We start from the raw sequence: 24,862 nt of genomic DNA on the forward strand, positions 1-24,862 counted from the left end.
ATCAAGAGCAAGCAAATTCCTTTTAAGATTCCCTATTTTGGCAAGCCATGCATGTCAAAATGAATAAAGCGCCTGCCATTTCTTATAATTTATTGAATTTATTACGACCTCAAGCAACAACAGACTTTAGGACAGTTGTTCTCACACTGGCTTTTACAGCCTCAGGTAGAGCTAAAGGGGAAATGTGTATGAGATAGTGTCTCAGCCTCTTTTTCCAATCTCTCCTTGTGAATATTTGCTGTTAATGTGTACTTCATAATGAATACAAAGATTCTTGGTCTCCTTAGCCAAGTTTACCCCCATACTTTTTTTTTTTTTTAATCATCATTATGGTATTACTATCTTTCTTGTCACACCCATATTCCATCTCTGTGGGATAATTGCACCTTAGCCTTTTCCCTTCTCCTTCCTATCGCATTAAATAAATCTTTTACAACTTATCCCTTCTTTAGCTGCCATCCCTTCAATCAAGCAAAATCCCATTTCTGATAAATTTGTGGTACTAATCACAAATGTCCATCTACAAAATATTCAAGTTTGGGGTTTTTTTTTGTTTTGTTTTGATTTGGGGACATTACCACCTCCCACAGTTGAAAGTTCCCTGCAGACATAACACACAACCTTTTTCCTCTTTTCTGTTTTTTTGGGGTTTAGTTTATTTTAACACCTTCATCTTGCAGTGTAACATTTCAATTGCGTTATGATTTACTCCTTTTCATACTGACAAAAGTCTCATTTTCCTTGTGTGCTCATCTACAGCCTGTCCAACCACAGATTAAAGTAAATTCTTTTTATCAGAGAATGTGCTGTTTTCTTCTGTTTATAAAGCACCTAGTAGATCCTAGCCTTCAACTGGATGCAACAGTATTACCAGTTTTTAAGTCAAAACCACTCAAATATTTTTTACAAAAAATTCTTTTTAAGATAGTCTATATATTAAAACCATATCATTACACTTTTAAACTAAAAGAGGGTAGGTTTAAATTAGATTTTAGGAAGAATTTCTTCACTATGAGAGTGGTGAGGCACTGGACCAGGTTGCCCAGAGAAGCTGTGGGTGCCCCATCCCTGGAAGTGTTCAAGGCAAGGTTGGTTGGGAGTCTGAGCAGCCTGGTCTAGTGGAAGGTGTCCCTGCCCATGGCACGGGGGCTGGAACTAGATGGTCCTTAGGGTGCCTTCTAACCCAAACCCTTCTATGATTCATATTCCATCATAAGTACTAGACATTATTTTGTTTACTTACATTAACACCATAACTTAAAGAAGACCAGCTGCAAATATTAATAGTCCTTCAGAGCATATTAATTAAGCTAAACCTCAGATTTTAATCATGGTTCACTTGAGATAGTTTAAGGTAATTCTGTCAAGTTTGACCATTGTTAGATCACTGCACTGAAATTACCTTTGCTCAATGTAATACAAGAAGTAGTTGGTCTTCTTGTTTAAAGTTGAATCATTTTTTCACCAGCAAATCTTTATATAAACATAGAAATAAAGTTTCTGATTAGTTTTGGCTGTTCAGCTATGCATTAGATCTCCCTTTTTGAATCTGCAAGCTTTCACGTGAAGCACATTTGCCTTCCAACAAATTACTATTTAGCAACAGTACAGTTTCATCACTTGTAACTACCAAGGACTGATCCTTACACATAGCTCTAACATTGTATGGAGTTCTACATATGAACATTACACTAACTTGCAAATAACTGAAGCCAAGGCCTGCAACGAGAGATCCAAGCACAACCAGCAGTCAAGAAGCATGCAAACTATGCATGTACTAGACAGAAAGAAGCCAGAGTGAACAGCAATTGCTATACATATATAATATTGTAACAGGAGAAGTAGTACTTGGGAAGAAGCAGGTGTTGCCATTGCTTCAGACCACTATTTTAGGACAGCAGCACATTGCCCAATATTGTCTAAGGCATTATTTCTGCATACATTGTAACTCCGCTTTGTGTATCACCCCAGAAGTGCTCACCTGATCAATGTGCAGTTATCCTACAATCAAACCACTAACCTTGTATCTGACCAGTATGAAAAAGGTACAGAACTGACAACCATTTAAAGAAACCAAGCAAAGGTCATATATGCCAAGAACCCTGACTACGTAAATCTCCGCTTGAACAAAAGGAGATAGAAGTTACCTCAACTACCAAAGAAAGCAACACCTGGACAGTGACATGATCTGATGTGGGCTAACTCTCAGCACTGCGAAAAGCTCACTACTTTTGCCAGGTTTATACAGTGTACCTGCTTTTCAGTAAATAATAGCCATGTCTTTGCCTCTGTCCTCTGCAGCTGCACTTGAAAGGAATAGCTCAGCAACTTCTATTGTAACTGCAAGCTCCAGTTTACTTACTGTGAAAACACCTGTCTCAAGAAATGATAGGAAGAAAAAACAGAGTACACAGAAGTTGGTGTCTGAATCTGGTGTTCTGAGATAGCTAAATTACACAGACATCTGATAGAGTGTTTCCCTACAGCAATGGGTGCTGGAGATTTAAGAGATGCACAAAAATAAAGAGGTTGGATATAGTTAACTGATGTTGCCTGGAAGTAGCCTGAGGTCAGGATAATCTTCCATCAGCTCCCATGTTATTACTGACTTATGTTATTACTGCTGCTTTCTGGTTTTATAGATAAACAAAGAAAAGAAACACAGATGTGAAAAATAAAAGTAGTAAATTGATTAGGATAAAGTTAGATTGCATGAATACAGGATAGAGCTGTGCAATTATGTGTTTAATTTTCTAAACAGCTCTAGAAACATTCTGCTGATGTCACAGATTACCTATAACAGAATATCACAACTATCACCTTTTGGCCATCATTATTTTTTCCTTGAAGATTTTGTCCCCCCATTTTCTATGTTGTGGTGAATGCATTTCACCCTTTAGAATGTTGTGGTTTATGATTCTAAATGGTCTTCATATTGGCAAGGATAAGAAAGGTCAATTTGCCAGTTAGAGTGGTAACATAAGCCTTATATACAGACCCTTATTTAGTCAATGTTGGTTTTTAAGCCTAAAGTAAAGCTTGAGAGAAGCTGATGTAGGAAGATCCCTGGAAAATAAAAATTAATAAGTCTTACTAACAAAAATAAACCTCTGTCATGAAACGGAAGTTACATGCTCAGAGTGAATCTAGAATCTTCCATACCATCAAGTTGCCTGAATTTCAGCTTAATCATGGAGGGACTGTACTTCCTGACTCAGCTTCCCTCAAAGTTTGTGTTTTTTTCAATAACAAGGCAGGAGTGGATACGGTTTTATAGCTTATTGTTTGTGCAGTGGTGTGACAAGAAGTAGGAACTATACTCTGGTTAGCAGTAAAAGGTCATTAATGACAGCTTCTGTAAATTATCTGCACTTGGGCTAGCTAGGGCTTTCACGATGAGTCATCAAACAGTGTCATTTCAAAGCAAGAACGTTCAAAAGTCTGTGAGAAACATTTTCTCTTCTGATAAAATGCCCTTCCCTAATAAAGTAAATTATTTAACATTATCAATATACTTTGAGCAGTGGAAGTTTTAAATGCAGGTGATAACCTACTTTTTTCCTCCTTGAGGAGACTCATTATTGCGTAACAACCTAGAGATTAGAATGTATTCTATATTAGAAGAGCAAACTAGCTGTTTAAACAACATTTACAATGAATGACGTATCATACCAGGTTCTTCTTTTAAACCTCACCATTTGTTTACATCTGGCTGGTTTAGTAGCTGCTATATGCTGCTTTTAACATTCGCAATCATACAAGCATACCATACAGCATAGTTAATTTTGTGCATAAAGAAGATCAGGTGCAAAATGTGTAACAAAATTCTGAAACTCAGGTGGATTAGCATGAGTAAAGCAAAACAGTTCTTTGTCAAGCCAAGTTTGAAATACTCTTACCATTTCACACATTAAACTGAAGTAACAATGGGAGAATGTTCACATCACTGGTGAAGAATAAAATCCCACATCCTATACCCTTCAGGAACACCATTATATTCACTTCTATAAAACAAGCTTTGTCCCTCAAGTTTATCTTTTCAGTGCTGCATAAAATCATTGCCTTAAAACCACAAAGGTGCAAAAAAGTCCTATAATATCTCCTCAATTTTCCTTCTCTTTTAAAACACCAATTTATATTAATACACTTCTATTATTGAAGTTTTTTTTCCTAAGTGCTATCATAGTTGGTTTTATTAGGTGCATATAAAGCAACCATTTTTCTATCTTTATAAATATCTGATATCAAAACCAGTTTTAAACACTCCAAGAAATACATCAAGATCATTATTATACAAAAAAGATACATCAACATCTGTACAAAGATAAACATAAGAAAAAAAATTATGGGTCTGATTAGATACAAATTTGAAGATAATCCTATAATCCAAATATGCTACATTGCATCTTATATTGGACCAGGTAATATCAATGTTACTTAATTGTACAGGCAGAAAGTTTTTGGATCTGTACAAGATCAAAAATTTTACCACAGATATATATATATGCGGAAGAAATTTTTAAAAGGTCATGGATATCTTGAGCAAAACCACAATACACACAACAAATAAAACATGTAAAACCAAACACCAATAATCGACATTCCCAGTGACTAATGGAAGAGATTTACATTGATTGATAGAATTTCTTTAAGGGTTGTAACAGCAGAAGGGTCACTAAAACTGCTAAATTCCAGTTTCATGAGACTCAGTTGGAACTTTAATAATCATCCATCAATGATCACTGATTCCAGTGAGAATACTTATCTATGAGAATCAAGGTTCTGTTTAAGTATTAGTATTGAGGTACTATGTATTCAAGCACACAACTACTTTTCCCACTCACAGCATAGAGTTACATTTAAGATGGGGCCAATTTAATCTTACCCAAGACAGTTACCTAAGATCCAGTCTAGCAAGTAGAAAAAACTCTTGATATTTTGAAAGCTTTGCACTCACACGTTAGTTACATTGTGCTAAAAAAAAAATAGTTGAAAACAATGCTTCTAACATACCGATTGAAACACCTGGGTGATTCAGCCATCAAAAGTGCTAGTCAGCATCAGCCACTCCCTGCAACTTCACCTATACCAGATTACCTACAACTATTTCCAGGCATGGTAACAAAGTAACTGAAATAAATGAAGACAATGAAGGCCAAATCCCACATTATACAGGCAGGACTATTTCCGAAAGTTCTGCATAATCTTACTAAGAAAGCAAGTAAGGAGTCTTAAATTCACTCTACAGCAACTCACAACTCACAGAAAAAGATTAGGGTCTGCAAATTAAAAAGCTAATATTGTTCCATACATTTTAAAAACCTCACTCCTTATTAATTCTAAGGTGTGTAAACAGCACATAAAGGAAAATATGCAGTCTTAGATGAAGGTTTGGTGCACATTATTAACACAATCACTATTTAAGTCCCACAGATAGTGACTGATCAGGAAATCAAATCTTATTTATCCGTTATTAGCACTTTTTCCTGTGATTGTCAACACGTATGCAGCAAGGAATCTTTTGTCCTGTCAATGTTCTTCATGAAAAGTTTACCTGGTAACAACAAAGGCAGGCATGGCATACAAGCTCAGACTGAGGTCTTCAAAATTCTGAAGTCTACCTTTCCCAGCTTTGGCAACATAGGAACTATAAACTCTGTTGATTCTGATCTTTTGGGAAGTGCAACAGAAATAGATATGCATTTTAGAAGGTTACATTACTAACTTGGAATACAATACTGAGTTTGGGGTGGGGTGTGGGGGGTGTGGGTGTGTTAGTATTTTTTATTTTTCTTTAACCAAAATGTTAATTGACTGTATCAACATTTCTATACATTATCAAAGAGCTTCTGAGTTCGACAAACTACTGACATTGTGTCTTTAATATGTACTAGGTCCTCTGGGCATTTTCCATATACGGAAAAGTTGAGACAGTGCAGTCAATGAACTTCAGAGGGAGCCTTGGGAGATGGAAGTCATTTGGCTTTAAACAATTTAGTGAATCATCTGAGGCACTTTATTATATATTCTAAGCTTGATGATCCTTGTACTCCTGTTTGTACATAGTATTGCTGATGCAGTTTGAAAGCATGTTAAAACTTCAGTGTTTTAAATTAGTTCTGCATCTTCTGCTAAGCTGCTGTTTCAAGTTTCTGAGTTGAAATTCTATTGTTCATACAATTAATTTGTAAAGGATTTTATTTAAGTTGCTGTTCTTTTGTACCATATTGTTATTGAAGAGAATTCAAGTTGTTGCAATTGGGTCAAGGGAAATTGGATTTCTGATACAAGGCATTGGAGAACCTGGTTGAGTGCTGAAGTAGCTGAAATGCTCAAGATTGACAGACATGTTTGTTGTGGGCTAAAAATAGCCGAGACATGTGCTGACTACTCGTCTTACTGAGGAACTAGCACTTGCTTATTTGGATAAAAGCCCAGTAGAAGGAGCAAACCTGATGTTACTATTGAATCTTTCACCTTATGTTGCTGTTGCCTCTGCCATTGCTTCTACTGATTGAAGCTGCCACTTCTCACTATAGACATGACATGCCAAAAGAGGGAACAGGAAAAGAGAGGTTACCTGATCAACAGACTAGCCAGCAGCTCCTATTTACAGCTTATCCACATCTGTTAAGACCAAGAGTTGACTGACAGCAGGTGTGCAATGGCTGACCAACACATGTATGTATACATCATACTGCACGTGAGACACTACCAGAAGCAGATCAGGGTAGGGGGGCAGAACTCTCCTGTAGATTTTTATAATCCCTATACATATCCTGATCTTGAACTACTTTAGACACACTCCGAGGATGTCACTTATTTGCCGGTTGTGCTTCAGAAAATTACTGTAACTTTCCAAAAAATAAGATTCCAAAAGTTACACAAGTATGTTTTTAGGAGCAAAACATCTTCTGCAATTAGAACAACACACATACTTTTAAAGTAGTGCCTGGTGCACAATTTTAAATCTTTCAGCACCAAAATCACTACATATGGAATGGTCTGGTGACTTCTAATGATATTAAACAGAATGTTAAAGTTTCTAAATTGAGCAAATAAAACATGAGGCATAAATGTATGCATCAATGAATATTTCAGTTTATTTCAGAATCTTTTAAAGTGTGTTTACGTTAGCTATTGTTTTCTTAAATGGAGATGAAAATTTTACTGTCTAAGTCTGTGCTTATTATGTATCTGCACTGTTATTATGTGCCATTTGGGAAAATATGTGTTTCATGAACAAAGTCAAGAAATACATGACTTTAAAATAGTGTCCTGTGATTGACCTCAATATATTCTAAATAACTGTGTGCCAAATTTATTTTTCTTCTCCTCCCTGCCCACAACCCTGTTGTAATTTTTGGAATCTGTATCTAATGCACCTGGCAGCATTTAGATGTGTGGTCACAGCACTGCCATGGGAACTGAGAAAGAAGCAATATGCACAGCTGGATTTCAATATGAATCACATCCAGTTAGCATGGCAGGGGATTAGTAAAGAGGCACACAGATCAGGCAATCCACTTGCTGCATTCTATAAAAATGTGGGAACATCACTAGCAAACTCACTGTTTATTACCAAAGATATTAATCCCCCTTCAGACACCAAACAGCAGAGCCTGAGCACAAGACAAATCCCCCAACAGCCACTGGTGGGGCTAGGGGGAAATAAGGAAATGTATGCTTGGAGTATTTGTTTAGGATTATTGCATGGTCACAAATCCTATCAAAAAGGCTTTTAATTCACTAACATTCTAAGATGAGATTGAGGAGTTTTGTTTGATTGTTTAAAAAAAAAAAAAAAAAGAAAAAAACTGACAAGGAGTTAGTTCTATCCTAGGAGTTAAATCTATCACGACTGTATTCAATCTTACAAGCATTTTGTAACAATACATTGTATTTATAATATATTTTAATACATAAACTGATTACTTTTTGAAATAGCAATTTTTTTAATTTAAGCTGTAGAAACAAACAGTTGCAAAGCACACTGCTGAGTTCATGTAGTGCAATGTTGCTTTGTTTTTAACTGGTGTAGACTGGGCCAATATGAATCAGCTGGCAGAAGTACAACTCATTACACAAATCCCATACTTATTTGTGGGATATATACATATATCATATGACATGTATGTATACATGTATCATACATGCATGTACTATAATTACATATAATACAACATGCAGTGTACAATATATCTCTGAACATTATTGCTCTACATCCTTGTTGGAAAATCTAGGTTTACAGGCTGTTCTATAGATTCAGGGAAACAGATCAAGCAATGTACCATCTCCAACAGCAGCCTGTAACATCAGGACCTTTAGAAGTGTGTCCCTAACTCAACTACACCTCTGAGTAATCAAGATGCAAGTCTTCATTGTCCACCTGTTGTATCTTCAAAAATTCTATTTACCTTTTCTCCTTTCTGCCTCCCTTTACTGGATATAGTCTTTCAATACACTATCACCTAGAAAATGCATTTTTCCAGAATATTTATTAAAGCAAGTGGTTTTTTCCTCATGACACCATTCAATCTATGTTATAATTGTTTCTGTAACTAGAACAGAAAAATTACTACCTAACATGTTGGATATCATTTCACTGCCTTCTCATATTCCCTTTTTGCTTTCCTCTATTATCTTTCCTGTTATTTTAATTGCAAGCTTTTGGCAGCATAAACATTCAATTCATTCTGTATATGTACCACAAACTGGGAACAGACCTCAAGATCTTAACTCAGAGATAAGACTCAATTATATCAAGAAAAATTATGTTAAGTTCTATGAAATTATAATGCATTTGTGGCTCTATCAGGCTTATAGGAGGCTTTCCCCTCTTCTCCACAGCAGCTATACAATTCCAACCAATAAATAAACTTCAAACTACTTTCATTGTATTAAACATACCAAACCACTTAAGTGTTTCCCCTTTTCACCTAAGCATAGTGCAATTTTCCTAAAGAACTCTTCCTTACCAGGAGCCTGAAATACCCACTTAAATGAGATTATTTCACTCCAAAAGAGAAATTGCTACAAATTAATTGAATGACTCTGATATAGAGATCAAACCACTACACCAGTGTGTCCATAGCTAAAAAACAGACACACTATACAGTCTGAAGGCATGGCTGTTGTGTTTATAGGACAGTAGAGCATTTACTTAAAATTCTGCCTTGAAAAGAAGTTGCAATTAATTGCAGAAGATCTTTATTTCATCAGAAAAAAACACAGCATACTACAGCATATGACGCACTAGAAAATTTGTCATATTGTAAATCTTATAATATTACCTAGATCTTCAGCAAGGAATAGTCCTAGGCAAAGAACAAACTTATAGTTTTGCATATAGTGACAAACAGGGAAAACCTATTCATAAAGTTGAAAACACATGCAGGGAGTAAAAGCGGCAGTTCAATAGGTGAAAACAAAGAGAGCAACATTACTTACGAAGAAAGACATTACAAGCTCTAAGAAACTTAACCCAGGATAAATTCATAAAGTTAAGTATGATTTCCATGGTAGGAGCAAGGAAAAGAAGTCAAGAAAAGTGATTGCAAGTAGCTATACTGGTGATAGCCTGAGTTTTAAAAAGAAAAAAAAAAAAACTATTTGAAAGACTTTTTTTTTTTTTAAATGGAGTGGAAGACACAGAGCATTTGGTTTAGTTTGTTGTGCAGTTTTTGTTCTTCTTCTTAGAGGACTTAAAAGTACAGACTGCTATACAATTGTTAAAAATTGTGCCAATAGGATCAGAAGGGGGAGATTTAATGCACAGAGATAAATAGATACACAGATACATAACAATTTAATTCAAAAATCACTGAAGCTCCTCGTACACACCGGATCTCAGAAGCAACTCAAGTTTTATGTAACATTATTCTTTCTTTCTTTATGCTGAAAGGAATTGACTGACTAGTGGACAGCTGTTGTATCATGAGTTGCAGTACATTTCAGCGACAACAGACAAAATGTCCTAATTAATTTGAAAACAATACCATGGAACACACTCAGCTATACAAGAAGCATGCAGAAGCTGTGCCAGCTGCCTTAAAAGGGGCTTCAGGAAAATTCCACCGATTTGATCTTGAGGTGTTCCTTGGGTTTTACTTGACTTTTACTACATATAATTTTCTATATTGCAGGTATTTATCCAGTGAGCATTATATAGCAGATATTTGTACTTTATGGAATCAAGCCACACAGATGTGTGCTACAGAATATCAGCATGCAGTTAGTAGCATAACTATTAGATATTAAGTTGGATTAAGGATTAATTATTTTAATGTTCCCACTTCACACATTCTTTGTTATCACTAGGCTTACACCACTAGGGACACAGATTTGATAAAACACCATTTATTAAGAGCATCTAAAGAAGAACTGGTTTTATTCCACGCTAATCCTGGGGAGTACAACTCCTAAAATAATTTTGAAAGGCATGATATAATTACTTTTTATATTTAGCAACAGATTGATAATGATTGGAAAGAAAGAAAATCTAACTCATGCTATATCCAACAGTTCATATTGTAAAACTGAGATAAATTCCCATCTCATCTGTAACATCTGGATAGTAGAAAAGCTATTTTTCAAGCAATATAGATAGGAAAGTGTACCTACATATACATGTGTATGAGCCACCCAACTGTCTTGCCTCTGAGCAGCAATTTAACACACAAACGATCAAAACCATACCTGAAAAAGTATCTGTGCACTCATTGTGTAAAACTATGTACATGGACTAGGTCTTGAAAAAATTAAATCCAAATATTCTAATCTAGGACTTTGTAACAACAGTACTTTGCTATTTAAGTGTAACAGATAATTACACTCAGTCTGTGACAGAAAACAATTTCCCACTCCTATGTGTAAATTTTTAGATAGTAATTAAAGGGGTTTATCAGAATACTTAAAATTAGGTCACTGAGACAAGCTGTTAAAGCAGCAAAAGTCAAAGAAGAATCAATTGCTAATCGATTGTCACTCAGAGAAATTAATTTGTAAGCAGTCGGGGAAAGAAGCACGCATACACAGACACATGCACAAAGGCATACACACACTAATACCCATACACACAAACACACACTCTGTTCAGATCCATAGAAAACAAGGCCAAACTTTCTTGACTAATGTGTTATGAGCTGTCTCCAAAAAAAAAAAAAAAAAAATAGTTTATTTGTATTAAAATAAGTGGAAACACTTTCCATTAATATGATGAATTTCCACAAAAAATAACAAAGCAATATTCCTATTAAGTATTGTTACCACCATAATTTGGACTCTAAAACAGTAAACAACTTTTATATGCTTCATTACAAGTACATTTAAACTGCTCACTTTTTTTGGGCAGGGTTGCGACTTCCCCCAGCACATACACCTCTCCCCAGTCATATGCTCTGTTAGCTTTTGTTTCCTTCCATCAGAAATACCTATGTAGTCACTTGCTATCTGCTCTATGGCATCACCTCCTATTTGATTAATTCAGCAGCAGTGGGAATGACAGAGAACATGGGAATAATTTCCCGAGAGGAAAGGACTTTGTCAGTTTGTCACACTACTAAAGTCCCAGTAGCTAGGAAAGGCTCGAATAACAATGCTTTACACTCATCCTCATTGCCAAGGGCAACAGGGTTCCCTGGATATCCCTCAGCATGTCACCTCAAAACAGCACAGGTTAACTTACGTGTTCTCACCTAATGCTGCATAAATGTTACTTTCATTAATTTCTCATATAATCATACCTTGAGCAGGCATAACAAACAAACAATAGGGGAGAAGTCATCTAAAGAACAAATTTTACCAGAAAAGGAAACAAAGAGATAGCAGTATTGCATATTACACGTGACAAGCACTTTCCTTCTCCCTTCCATGCACGTCATGCAAGTAAGCACACATACACTGAATATCCAAGTCAAATGCAGATGAAGGCCACTAACAAGAAAACTAAAGAAACAATTCCAAGCATTATTACAGAAACAAAATATCAAAGATTTCATAACAAAGACACAGCAGCAAGGTAGTAGTTTGAGAAAAAAAACAAATGTGTATTTATATATTTATTTATATTCATACTGAACTTACAAGTCAGGGAAAAAATACGAAATTAAATTACAGTTTTGCTGATTGACTGGATACCAAGCAAAAATTAATTCCAAACCAAATATAAGAATAAATGCAGTTTAATATATTACAATTTAATAAAGGAAAATAGCATGCAATATGATAAAATGAAACAGTACTAGCTATTATGCACAATATAATAAAAGAGCAATAGGAGCAAAGCATCAAATCATTACTGCGAAGCATTACAGAGACTAAGAAAAGGATACATGACCAGTTACCACCTTAACATCATCCAGGCCCACACTTCAGCTGGGAAGCCCATTGCAGCTGGCACCAGGAGTCTCTTGGTAATTGGGAAAATTCCTATTCAATGTATTAACCCATAGGTGAGGCTTCTGGCCCAGTCCCAGGAGCTCGCCCACCTTTATACTCAGTGAAAAACAAGAATAGTTTACATACCAAGCATATGTAAACTTTTAAGTTTAGGCTAAGTGCAGGCATGCACTATCTCATTATTTGTAAGGTTCACACACACCAGGGATGTTGGCCAGACACCTGAGTGTGGTAGTTACTGTAATGCCACAGCTGTGCACAATACATTGTCTGGATGGTCCTGCTCATATCTTGCTCATTCTGGGGGCTCAGGACAAACACCACCTGCTCATTAAAGTTGTCCTTGAGCTCCCCGTCCAAGTTAAACAATTCCTAATTAAAGACAAAGACTCTTATTAAATTGATTACTGCTTATGAAAATTTTCACAACTGTATAAGTAACATCTTCCTTTAAATGCTATCATTGCACATAAAAACTTCACACAAGAACTGGGACTTACTTGAAACAAGTACTTAAGACCTACTACTACTACAGCAATGATGACAATGAAAGTGTTACTGTCCTCTCCTCTCTGAAATTTGTTCTTAAGGCTTTTGTCATTCCCACTGATGCCAAATCAATCAAGTATGAGCATTGTCTTGTAACAGAAAGAGATAGTGAAAAGCTTTCCATGAAAGTTTATAAATATGTCCACAAGTTTGCTGCTCCCTAGAAAGAAATACAGGTATCATTTTTATGTGTTAATGAATTATGCACAAAACTATACAAAAACTTAGATCCAGGGAAAAAAAAATCATCACAACCAAAAAAAATGAGGGACAAAAGGAAGTTTTCTCTTTAAGGAAGCAAAACCTAATTTTACAATACTTTTAAGCGTTAATTCACTTGCTTGCTCTTTCAAAAAATACTGTAGCATACTTTTGGATCAAAAGAGGTCTAATCTTAATTTATACATTAAGAAATTTATCTCTGAGAGCCTAAAATATCCTAGAGCACTTCTGTCTAGAGCCTCAAAAATAAGAATACAGAGATCAACAATTTCAAAGGAAGATTCAGCTACACAAACCTGGGAAACATTCACTAGCAATCCAAATTCCCAGAAAACATTTTAATCTCAAGAAGATCCTGATTGATCAACAATTTCACTGGAAGAGTTCTAAAGGGCTACTGTACTTCGTGGTTCTATGTACAAACAGCGTTTAGGCAGCAATAAAAGCTGTAAGTAATTAGTACTGAAGGCTTACGTCACCATAGCACTTGGTACCTAATAAATGGTTCCTTTCTCATTATATTGAGATATTGACAACAATTGATCCATCCCTTCTCCACAAAGGTGAAGGAAGTTATAGTGGAGCGGAGACAACAGTAACTGATAGCCATGACAAATCTAGTCCATTTCTTCACTGTATAAGATTTCCTAACACCAAGTAGAAGGAATGCTTCTGCATAGTTTCACTTTTGCTGTTTCCATTTTTGGCCCCCATCTCTATTTAGCACTTTATTTTACCCGTTGGAAAGAGGTGCAGTGGAGTTCTTCTAGCATGAGAATGGGTCACAGCAGCAGAAATTGCCATCTCATGTAGCACACACAGACTATCCATGAATAGGCAAAGCTTCTCACTTCATCACTGATAAAGACTGTTTAATCAAGGTAAAAGGATGAGGGACATTCGTTTAAAGCCCCAGTCTTGAATAAAAACACCTTCTCCTAAAGGCAGAGTAATATAAAACTATGTATTAGAGATACCTCAAAAAAGTGGAGGGGATTTTGGAAAGGATACTTCACTGTGATTAGCCATTTCCCTACCCCTGTGAAATTCTTCCAAGCTTGAAAATGCTCATGACACTTCATCACACCTAAACAATTTACATAAGCAGCAGCAGCCATCACCACTCTCCAACCTTTAATTCCCAGAAATAAATATTCCCAGCATCCCAGAAATCAGACTTGTAATTTCCTGCTTTGGGCACTTAACATGTTTTATTTTAGAGACATCTTTTTAAAGTTGTATCAGCTCTAGAGGAGACAGTTTCTGGAACATTATTTGTGATAAAGGTGAAGTAAAGATAGTATGGAAAGAGGAGGCAATACACACATCAACAGCATTTTTTTCATGCTAGTTACACAACAACACACTCTTAGTCATGTAAAGTAAAAATAATGAGATACACAAGATGACACATGAAAAGGATCTTATCCTCTTCCCAAAAATTAATGCATGAACACTAATTGCTTAAAAGTCTAAATTGATTGTCATACTAGGTTTGTGTAAAGCCTTAGGAAAGAATGGTGTGAGGGCTTTTTATAAGAAATTATACCAAGTGAAGGCTATTTCACTAATTAACACCCCTTCCCAAAGAAATCCTTATCTCCTTCTAAAATAAACTTCTTTTAAGCAGATAAAGAACCCAAACACTTGCAGAGCCCCGACTTCAACATCTGTTGGTATTCCCTATACACAAGTGTGCGTCTGCATACATGTTTATCTGAAGAGGTCATCAAGGGCTTGCTTGGTTTATTCATCATTTTAAGGCTCTCCTATTTGCAAAGCTTCTGTTAATGTCAGTGAAATCTAACCTAGACAGAAGTTTCAGAGGGCAGATATTTGGCATGCTACATTTAGAAACCCAAGTACAAAGTTGATGAGGACACTTCAAACACAGGGGATTACAGCGGAAATAGGTCTCCTTATACCAAACTGGCTATTGAGCAGATTCAAGGAAGAACACACTGAGACTGCCTGATGCTATTAAAGCTCATATTCTTGCTTTATTTTTTTTCCACTGACAAAATCAATTCTCCCACTTGGCAAAGTGCAGCACAGAAATAACACTTTATTTTTAATACAACAGAAAAGGAATAGAAATGAGACATAAAACCATGTACTGCATGACCTATAAAAAGCAGATACTTACAGTTCGTAGGAATTGTATTTCATCTTCCCCTCCTTCACCCCCTTCAGCCATGGCTCTTGAGGAGTCAGCTCTGCTGAGACTCTCTGATCGCCTCCACCGTCAGCTCACTGCGCTCAGCCCCGTAGAGCTCCTCTTCTCCTATCAGTATTAGCATATAGCTAATCCACAGCCATATAGGGAGCTCAGCTAACTCCACTGCACTGCAGACTGTCAGTCAACCCCCTCACTGCCAGAGCCAACTGCGCTGCTTTTCCAGCTCATAGCAAGCAATTCTCTTCCTTTTCTCTCTACCCTAGAGGCAAAAAAACCCTACTGGTAAGGTATTGCAGAAAGCATTAGGTGCATCACTAGGTGTTGATTATTTTTCCACCACATATTGTCTAGTCAAAAGAGCAGTAATGGTGAAGTGTTAATGAAAGCAGAGCTTGCCCTTCCATTTTCACAGATCAGGGTACCCAATTTTGCATTGAATTGTATCAAATTCAGCAACTCTGAACCTACTGTTTTGTGCAGCAGAAGGATGTAAATCAGATGATCACAGGACAAGCTGATTTTGACAGCAGATATTTTCAGCTTGCTTACAATAACTTCCGTTTCTTGCTTCTCTGCATAAGCAGCTGCAAATCTGATTTCCAAGATGACTTAATGATCTCAGCCTACTATATGTAGTTTTTTGTGCTATCCTTATAAATGGTATTCATACATATATCCTAAGGACTGCAAGGTTTTTATTTGTACGTTTTCAGAACTGCCCCTGAATATGCTTAGGGGATGGTAGAAATTTACTTCAAAACCTATAAATCACAGTTATGTTAAAGTAAAACTTAAAATAACTCCATATTCTAGTTAAATAATGAATAAAAATTAATTAGTGAAAATTGCTAGTTATTATTTTAATATAGCAAACAAGCAAGGATACAAATAGATAACCGCAGAACAAAATTTACTTAAAGCAAAGGGAAGAAAAGAGAAAGGACACAAGGAAACAGAGAGCACTGAGGCGGCTCTAGCCAGCCAAGTCACTGTACAATCCTGCATGTTGTGGTAAGGTTGCAACCACAGCCTACCCATACATTTCACCCCTGAAAAGCATTACGCAAACTTTATGCTGTCCATACATACATGGATACAAACCCTCACAGACTACCATATGTATAGTCTTTTTCTCAATAAAAACATGGTTTTCTTTTACAAATGAGAAACGTCGGCACGAGGGTAAGGGAAGAATAGCTTTCTTGGGGTGACAAGGACAAGTGCAACAGTGAAAACTGAAACCAGATTCTCTATGTCCACAAACTAATATGTTAATAGACAACTGTGCTCTGGACACGGAACTCAGTGCCCCCACCAACCCCCAAATAATACTATTCTGATTTTTCACTACTTAAAGTAAACATAGACACAAGCCAAACAATGAGATGCCCAATAGTTTCTCTCCTTGAAGGGAAAACTGCTTCAAAAACTGTTTTATTTCACTCCCTTTTACTACCCAGAGAAACTCTGTCCAAAAAATAATGACAATCCCGTTACTCAGCAACAGGCAATTTTAAGCCAAAAGCAACTCAGAAGCCTTTAAGCTGACAGTCACACAAGCTGGCCCTGCCAGTCCATCCACTCCCCTTCCCGTCCTGTAGATTTTGTTGGTTGCTGTAAGCTAAGAAAAGATAGCTTTGTGCAAGACAAAGTCAAGGTGACAGAAAAATATTTCTCTGAAGTGCCAGAAAACTGATTTGGTTGGTGTTCTGAACATTCAGTTAGGTGTTTGGGTTTTGCAGTGTTTTTTACTCTCATCTTTGAATGCATGTTTTATCTCTTTCCTTACCAATACAGGGAACAAAATTTTACAGATCTTATTCCAGGGGAGGAAAAAGAAAAAAAATAATCAGAGGAGTGGGGAAACTTGCCTACAGTCAAAGCATGTCACACAAGGTTTTTTCCTGAAAAACAGACCAGGTAGAGGGGCCAATTGATGATAAATGCTTATTCATACCTTTATATTTAGAATAGATTTAATCTATGTATTGCATGGCAAGATCTACACATGTAGGGATAGCTTTTTTGTGATGTCTTCTAAGAAACAACCTTTCAGGAATACTACTTTACTTTGAATGATTATAAACAATACATATCTAAAAACCTGAGAAAATAAGTGCAAATCAGAAGACATAAAAAGTACAAGTGCTTCCTTCACAAATAGCAATCAGTGTCATGCAGTACATCTGCTGGTCAAGTTTTATTTCAGTTACTGCAGGAAGATTTCCAAACAGCAAGTTCTGAACATGCAGAGCTGAGATTAATCCATCTGAATCAAATGGAAAGGGCGGGGAAAAATGTAACTTTTCAACTGTCCCTTGTGTATTGGTGTGTTCCATCAAAATACTTCCTATGAAACTTTGAGGTACTTCTTGACTAAAATCTTATATTTACATCAGTTAATATAAATTTAGATACCTATGCCTGCAACTTCTGATAAGATAGCTCCAGAGGTTACCACTTTTTTTTTTTTTTTTAAATGGATGTCAACATGCCAGGATCTCACTTTGCATTTTTAAACAAAAGACCAGTATTCCTTTTTCAGTATGCTTTGTAATAATACCTCTGGCATTATAACAGAGATCACAAGACATCTAAAATTCTGACTCATGTCACATTTCACCAGGAGCTTTGTTTTTCTCTTTGCAAGTCCCTCTATTTTTCTTTGTTTGATACTCAGCTTTACAAAGTAGCCTGTGCATTGTTTTGGAAAACAATTTCCTGCCCCAATAAGCAAAATATTCTGGTTAGATTTCATCTTTTTAAAAGTGTCAAGTGAACTGCAAAACCATTTCATAACACTTCTATTCCTTAGTTTTGTTCTGCTTGGTATTATGCCTGTATGTTTAATGAGAAAAATATTCAGCTGCTACAGCATAATGAAATACACATCTCTTCAAGACATAGCTATTTTTCCCCCAGAAATTCCCCATTGCTCTGACACTGAGATCTGGCTGTTTATGGAACTACACTTAATCAGAAGTCTCATTTACACAAATGCCTTACAAAAAAAAATTATAATGCCTTACATTTCTGATTTCTTAACATTACCTTGTCTCAAAAAACCTTTTTCATCCCCACCCCACCCCCCTTTTTTTTTTTAAATGTACTGTAGCTATGCTTGAAAGAAAATGACATCAGGCCACTGCAGTACATCAAGCCAGAATGATCGCATATCACACATAGTGTGTATATATATACAGTGAATCTGCTTTACTGGAGATGATTGCAAGGTGCAGCATTCCACTTTAAAAGCCACACAGATCAAATGATCTAAATTGGGACGACTGTATTTTATGATATCCTATTCATGCCAATCAATTTAAAAACTAAGATTTAGTGCTTTTGCTGCTGAATACATTCTGGACAGACTCTCTGGTATTTCAAAGCTATCAAAAAAACTTGTCTACAAAAATTTAAGGAAAACTTCCTTTCCATTTTCAGCACAAACACACTACCTGCTTATTCTCTGATGTAAGCATTTCTTTCTTACTCTAAGGGATTCAGGCTGTCTGACTCTTTGTGTGAGTACTTGATTCTAGGTTAGCTTTTTGTCAGGCTTCACTGCTGCTGCCACCAAACAGTAACTCAGAATTTTTATAGTGGCAGCAGCCTGGTAATAAAGTAGAAACGTGAATTTTACAAAAGGAAGTAAACAACCATCCTGCTATAACAAAATAATATCTGAATCTAAACCACTTTTTGTTGGGTTTGTTCTTCCCTTCTGAAGATTAACTTATAAAGATGAATCAAATATCTAGCAGAAGGTATTTACAAAATGGTAGGTACCTGCATGGGTAATATCAGTTACCTAATTGTCTGTTGGGTAAGGAGTGAAAATGGTATTCTCCATCGATAATTACAGGTCTAAGTGTTAAAATTGAGATGCTACTTAAAAGACTAACATGTGTCTGTATTCTTTATGCTCCACTTAAGTATAAAAAATATGTATAAATGTAGGTTTTAAAAAGTCTTTAAAAGAAACCCATTTTTTTGCTTTACAAAAACTACACAAAAATATGCAAATTCCTTGTTTGCTATTTGCAGCCCATTCATTAAGGTAGTCAACTATTTGCCCAGTTCACAAACACTAGGAACTTAATAGAAGTTAACAGTCCATTCACAGAAGGGAAAAATAATCCTGTGAATTTGCACTTAACAAGTTTTAGTCTGTTTAGGTTTTCTTTAATTTATTCTAGAGGAATTACATTATAATTTACAGTAGAAAATGTAGGATCTTTGTCAAATCAAGGAAAGCCTTCATCAGAAGATTACTAGTTTGAGCAATTTAAAGAAAGAATGGTTTTATTAATTTACACATTTCCAAACTTCTTCAACATTTTTTCCTGTCCTAAAAATTACTTTTGTTGGGGCTCTACGCATATCCTGTGTCAATGCTTTGTTATACAGCCCAAAGTTTCATTTTGTTTTTAAAAGTTGAGGTGACCTTGATGCAATTCTTTAGGAATACAGAAAGAATAAAATGTATTCTAGTGTTACAGAATCCATAGTGTAGTATCGGTTCTGCTTGTAAGGCCCAATCCAGTGACTTTCCAAGCAACTTCAACACTACTGAAACAAAAATGAGGAAAGGACAGTAACTGAGAACAGATGCTCAAAACTCATTCGTTCACCAGCGATCAAAAGTTTATGTTAGATTGCCATCTTGTGGTATAAGTTAAAAAAAAGGAGGCTGTGACAAGTTGGTAAGCATAACTATTCACAGTACTTTAACCTAAGACATTGGGATTCTTATTTCCAATTGTATTATAGTAAAAAACGAGTTGCATAATCTATAAGTCTGTGATACATTGCATCTTCTTCATTTTAGTTCAAAAGAAGGAAAAAATTAGAAAAAATACACTCACAAGTTTCTTCCTAAACTTAAAAGGCCAATAAATGAGTAGGAATTTCTCTTTGTTTCCAAAACCACAGTTACTCTAATCCCAGGTGATTTTAGTGTTCCAAAACAAAGATTTTCTACATCTCTCCAAAATCTCCAGTTCTAGATGGCCCAAGCAGAGCTCAAACACACCAGCATATTTCACTGTTTGGCCATAATTTCTACCTCAGTTCCCCATTCACAATACAACAATATCTTCTTGTATAGAAGGCACTATTCCCATACCGAATAGCAAGACTTTAAAATACTCATTCAGCACAGTGTAGTCCCCCTTGAAACTAGGGCTCAAGGAGCGAACAGGAAAATTCATTTCTGTTGAGCATCAGAGACGGATTTAATTCAGACTAGGTCCTTAAAGTCAACAGTTGGAATAGCAAATAAATTAGATCTTACATGGTGTAAAACATTAGGATTGTGAATTTAGTCTAAACAGAATAAGAATTTAATTCATTACAGTAAGTATGAATGCTTCTTTTTTCCCTTATACCTCATATAAAGTTACAAGATACGATGAGATTTTCTGTGGGAAAACAAAAGGTGTTTCTGATCTCAAAATGACACCAATACCAAATTTCATGTTTCTGCTCCAAACTAACAAGTCTCTTGCATATATAATATGGACAAACCTGTAGTTCTAAACTCACTTCAGTCTTGACATGTCTATATTTTCCTGTCATATATTCCCAAAATCTTATGCATCTGGCATAGATCAAGCTTGACAGTTTCAGTATTAATCTTCCGTAAGCATATGAATATAAACTGTTTTAATGATCAATTAGGAAATTTTAATGAGGGATTTTCAATGTTTTGAACAGAGTTCACTGAAGCTAAATTATGATTTTAAAGAAGTACCTGTGACAATATATTATGAACAACTTGGAGTTTACGTAAAAAAAATTCAACCCATCAGCCAACAGATAAGTGCACTAATTCAGTTTAGTTGCAATAAAAGCACAATTAAAAATTTCCAAAGAACTGAGACAGAAAAAAGTTCCGAGGTAACAATGTTGAATAGCTGACTGTCTTAAAGTACTGACATAAGTCAAATGATAAATTACATCAAAATATAACATGACTGAATTAAGGGTTAGCATACAGAGTTTCTCTTGCATCTACCATGTAGTTAAAGAATTACCACCATAAAACGCCAAGGCCATATCTGCTATTTATAGAGCTGCAACTATAAAAATAACTTTAATTTCTCTACAAATCTCAGTGCTTTGTAGCTCCTAACTACCTGCAAGACCACTGCAATTGCTGTCAATACATTTACTATAATTCTTCTGATATGAACAGTTAAATGTTAACAGTGCTTTGTATTCAGCTGTGTTGTTCAGTTGTGCCTGGTAAAAGAAGTCTCCCAATACTGTTTGTGGACCTCCTCCAAGAAAATTGTGCAAACATTCTCTATTGGATTCACTGTGTTTTCTGATTTACCTTCCTTCTCTCAGAGCTTTTCTACATAATTACTGTATATAAAATGATTATATAAAAATTAATGTACATTATTAAACTCCCTGGAATATTTTCATATTCACTCCTCTAAAGAGAATTAACAGTGTGTTAATACACACTCTGATTTAGAGAAAATGACTTATTGTCATTTATTGAAAATATTGAACATCTTTAATAGTTTCATATTTTCCACTGAAATGACTCCACATAAAGCCAGTTCAGCTTGAGATCTCACAGTAGTGTAGAAAGAATCAAAGAAATGCATAGTTTCTATTGCAAGTAAATTTTAGTGTATCAAGAATTAATCCTAGTCAAATACCACTTCCAGAAAAACACCCAGAAGAAAGGACAACTGTGACTAGGAAAAGAACCAAGAGAAACTTACAACGCAAGTTAACAATATTCTACTTCCCAACACTAATGACTAACTGTAGTGTTCTGTTTTGTGGCCTGAGTTCTAACCCCTTATACTTCTGAGGCTCCTGCTGCCTATTGTATACATTTCTGTTTTGCTTTTCCAAGGAGCCTCAGAGAACTTGTTTTAAGTTCCACTTACAAATACTGCAACTTAATATCTTTTAACAATCCTGAAGTATTTCAATTATTAATTAAGAACCAAGCAGCACTACGTAGGTTAGTTGCTCCTAATAACTAAAATTACACACCAATCACATCCTTACTATATAAACCTTACTAGTATGATGAAATGATGCAAACATACTTCTGCTGCCCTGGCAACTTGCTTCAGATCCAACCCTTGTTAGGTTTGTTGGCTTGCCTAGTTTCAAGTTTCTCTGAACACCTTCTCACCAAAAGCCAACCATGAGTTTTATATGTCATAGTAGATAACATGACATTATGGTGTACAATTTGACAAGCTGTGACTACCGAGATGGCTGTGAATAATTCATGAAAGCAGATAGATCACTACTATTATTTCTACCATCTCTCAATTGTCATTTTTACTATTCTATTGTATAACACTGAAAATGTCAGATTACAAAAGTTTACAAACTAAGTGGGGGAATTTGCATGCTTGGGAACATACTTAGCACAGGAGATGCCAATAATGAAATAGATCTGTTAGACTTTAAAGAAATATATTTATATTTTGATATATTATTCTCTATTCACAAAAAAGTACATATGACTTTAATCTCTGAAACTAGGTGGAAAAGAGAAACTTCATGCATAAGTGTGGTTACAGATTGTAATTTCCATGTGCACAAGTAGATTTGGGGGTTTTAGCTGACTCCAATATGCAGCTGAGTTTCCAACCTCTTGCAGAAACATTTACTTTTGGTATGCCTCCTCCTGCATTTGTTTCTATAAACATTCTCAGGTTTGCACCCAGGTGCATAGAGAAGTGCGATGCCTTAAGTAAAGCCACTGTTTTCAAACTAGTGTAGCTGAAAACTCAGTTACAAACCCACTCCAGCTGCAGGAATGCCTGTCTCCAGCTGCAGCAGGTCTGGATGCACAGATCCAGTAGTATCTACAGGAGCTATGTTCAGATTCTCCAGGTACTCGCAGACCCACTTACAGTCCGCGTATTCTAAGTGGGAAGTATGTGCAAAGGTTACAGAATAACTCCTAGAATGTTTGTTTGAAAAGATGTTACATTTAGAAACAATGGGCATTTTTACATATACCTTTGTGTTCTTTATAAAGCTTTGCAGAAACATCTAGCTTAGTTATTTTTACAAGTTAGAGACTGATTTCCATGAGAGAAATTACACCCTGCTGGCCTTGCTTATCAGATAAAGTGTCCGTAATAAATTCTGAAAGTATAGTCACGGAGTAGAAGACTGTAACCATCAGTTGTCATGATCATTCAACAGAATTGTTTCCTTCTCCAAGTCATTTTCAAACACTGCGAATGCACGCTGTGTATTTGTGAGGGAGTAGTGGAGACTGGAAAGGGAGTTAGAAATATCAAGCATTCTGCACAACACTCCTTCCATCTCTGTTAGACAGCAAAATTGTTTTTATTTGCAACTTAACCACAAAGATCTTAATTGAAGTATCTGAATGAGGTCACCTTTCAGGTATAAGGATGAAGATGACTGTGTGTGAATTAATCTTAACAAACTATCGTTCAGCAGTCCTAGTAACTTCAATGTTTCTAAAGGTAATATTTCATTAAATTTTCACAATAAATTTAGTTATTCCACACAAGTTTTGAATCATTGCCTGCTCTTTCCATGTTTCTGCTAAAGGGTTGTTTTCCTCATAGAAAAATTTGTGTAGTAATATTCAGTTCAAGTTGTTACTTAACATTATTTATTTACAGAAATTTCTGAAGTTTTTTACAAGCTCACATTTATTCTCTCATAGATTTCATCCATACAGGTACAAGCTCCAACAGAAGGGTGCCCCAGCAGCCTGTCCAGAATCACTTGTGCATTGCTGAGTACAAGGGATGCCAGCTATGAAGTCTTGTCACATCCCTGAAGTTCTTTATCAGCAACAATGCAGCAGGCTATGAACAGACCTTTTAGGCAAGATTGCTAATCATTGTGTGTTTTCTTCTGTTTGCCTGAAAAGTAAGCTTGAATGTCTATTTTCCTGGTAGGCAAAGGACAAGGAACAGCATATGTCATATTCTGCAACCTTGTTACTGTGCTGCTGCAACAAGGCTTTACCTTTGATCAGATTCTACTGTCTGTGCTGCATCTCCTTCCTCCAGAGGTCAGACCACACCACACCACTCCTCCCCCACCTGACCCCTTCTCCCACTATCCTCAGGGCTATTTAAGCACTTAGCGGGAATGAGCTACACCTGCACATCATCCATGTCAATCAACCCACGGCCGCTGAGGCAAGGCCACAGCTGCATGTTATCAACACTAATCAACCCACTGCCTTCATTCCTCTACACTGTGCCCCTCTTGTTAGACTGCAGTCTGCTGACAAGTGCCATCCTGTTATGTAAGAGCAGGCTTTCTAGTCTTGATATAAAATTTTATTCTGAAATCAGTGGACCACTGGGAACAGTATTCCTTATTATTATTATTTTCAGGCCATTCTTTTAACCGTTATTTTTCCATTTTTTTCTGGTGCCTCCACTAACATTTTCATTTATTTCTGTTATAAATCTCCACATACTGATCAAATTGCCAGCTGTTCGTGTAACAAACTACTTGACCTGGCAT

The 24,862-nt window shown here is 36.0% G+C and overlaps 1 protein-coding gene across 1 annotated transcript in view; it reads right to left on the reverse strand.

Annotated features, from left to right (window-relative positions):
• RYR3 (ryanodine receptor 3) overlaps window positions 1-15,462 on the reverse strand; it is a 234,903-nt gene extending 219,441 nt beyond the window's left edge. The window contains exon 1 of the mRNA XM_040601263.1: window positions 15,317-15,462. Within this exon, the coding sequence (XP_040457197.1) occupies window positions 15,317-15,367 (51 nt within the window). The 5' untranslated portion in view covers window positions 15,368-15,462. The remainder of the gene's footprint in view (window positions 1-15,316) is intronic.
• Window positions 15,463-24,862: the final 9,400 nt, after the last annotated feature.

This window comes from Falco naumanni, chromosome 7 (assembly GCF_017639655.2).
Source record: "Falco naumanni isolate bFalNau1 chromosome 7, bFalNau1.pat, whole genome shotgun sequence".
Taxonomy (NCBI): domain Eukaryota; kingdom Metazoa; phylum Chordata; class Aves; order Falconiformes; family Falconidae; genus Falco; species Falco naumanni.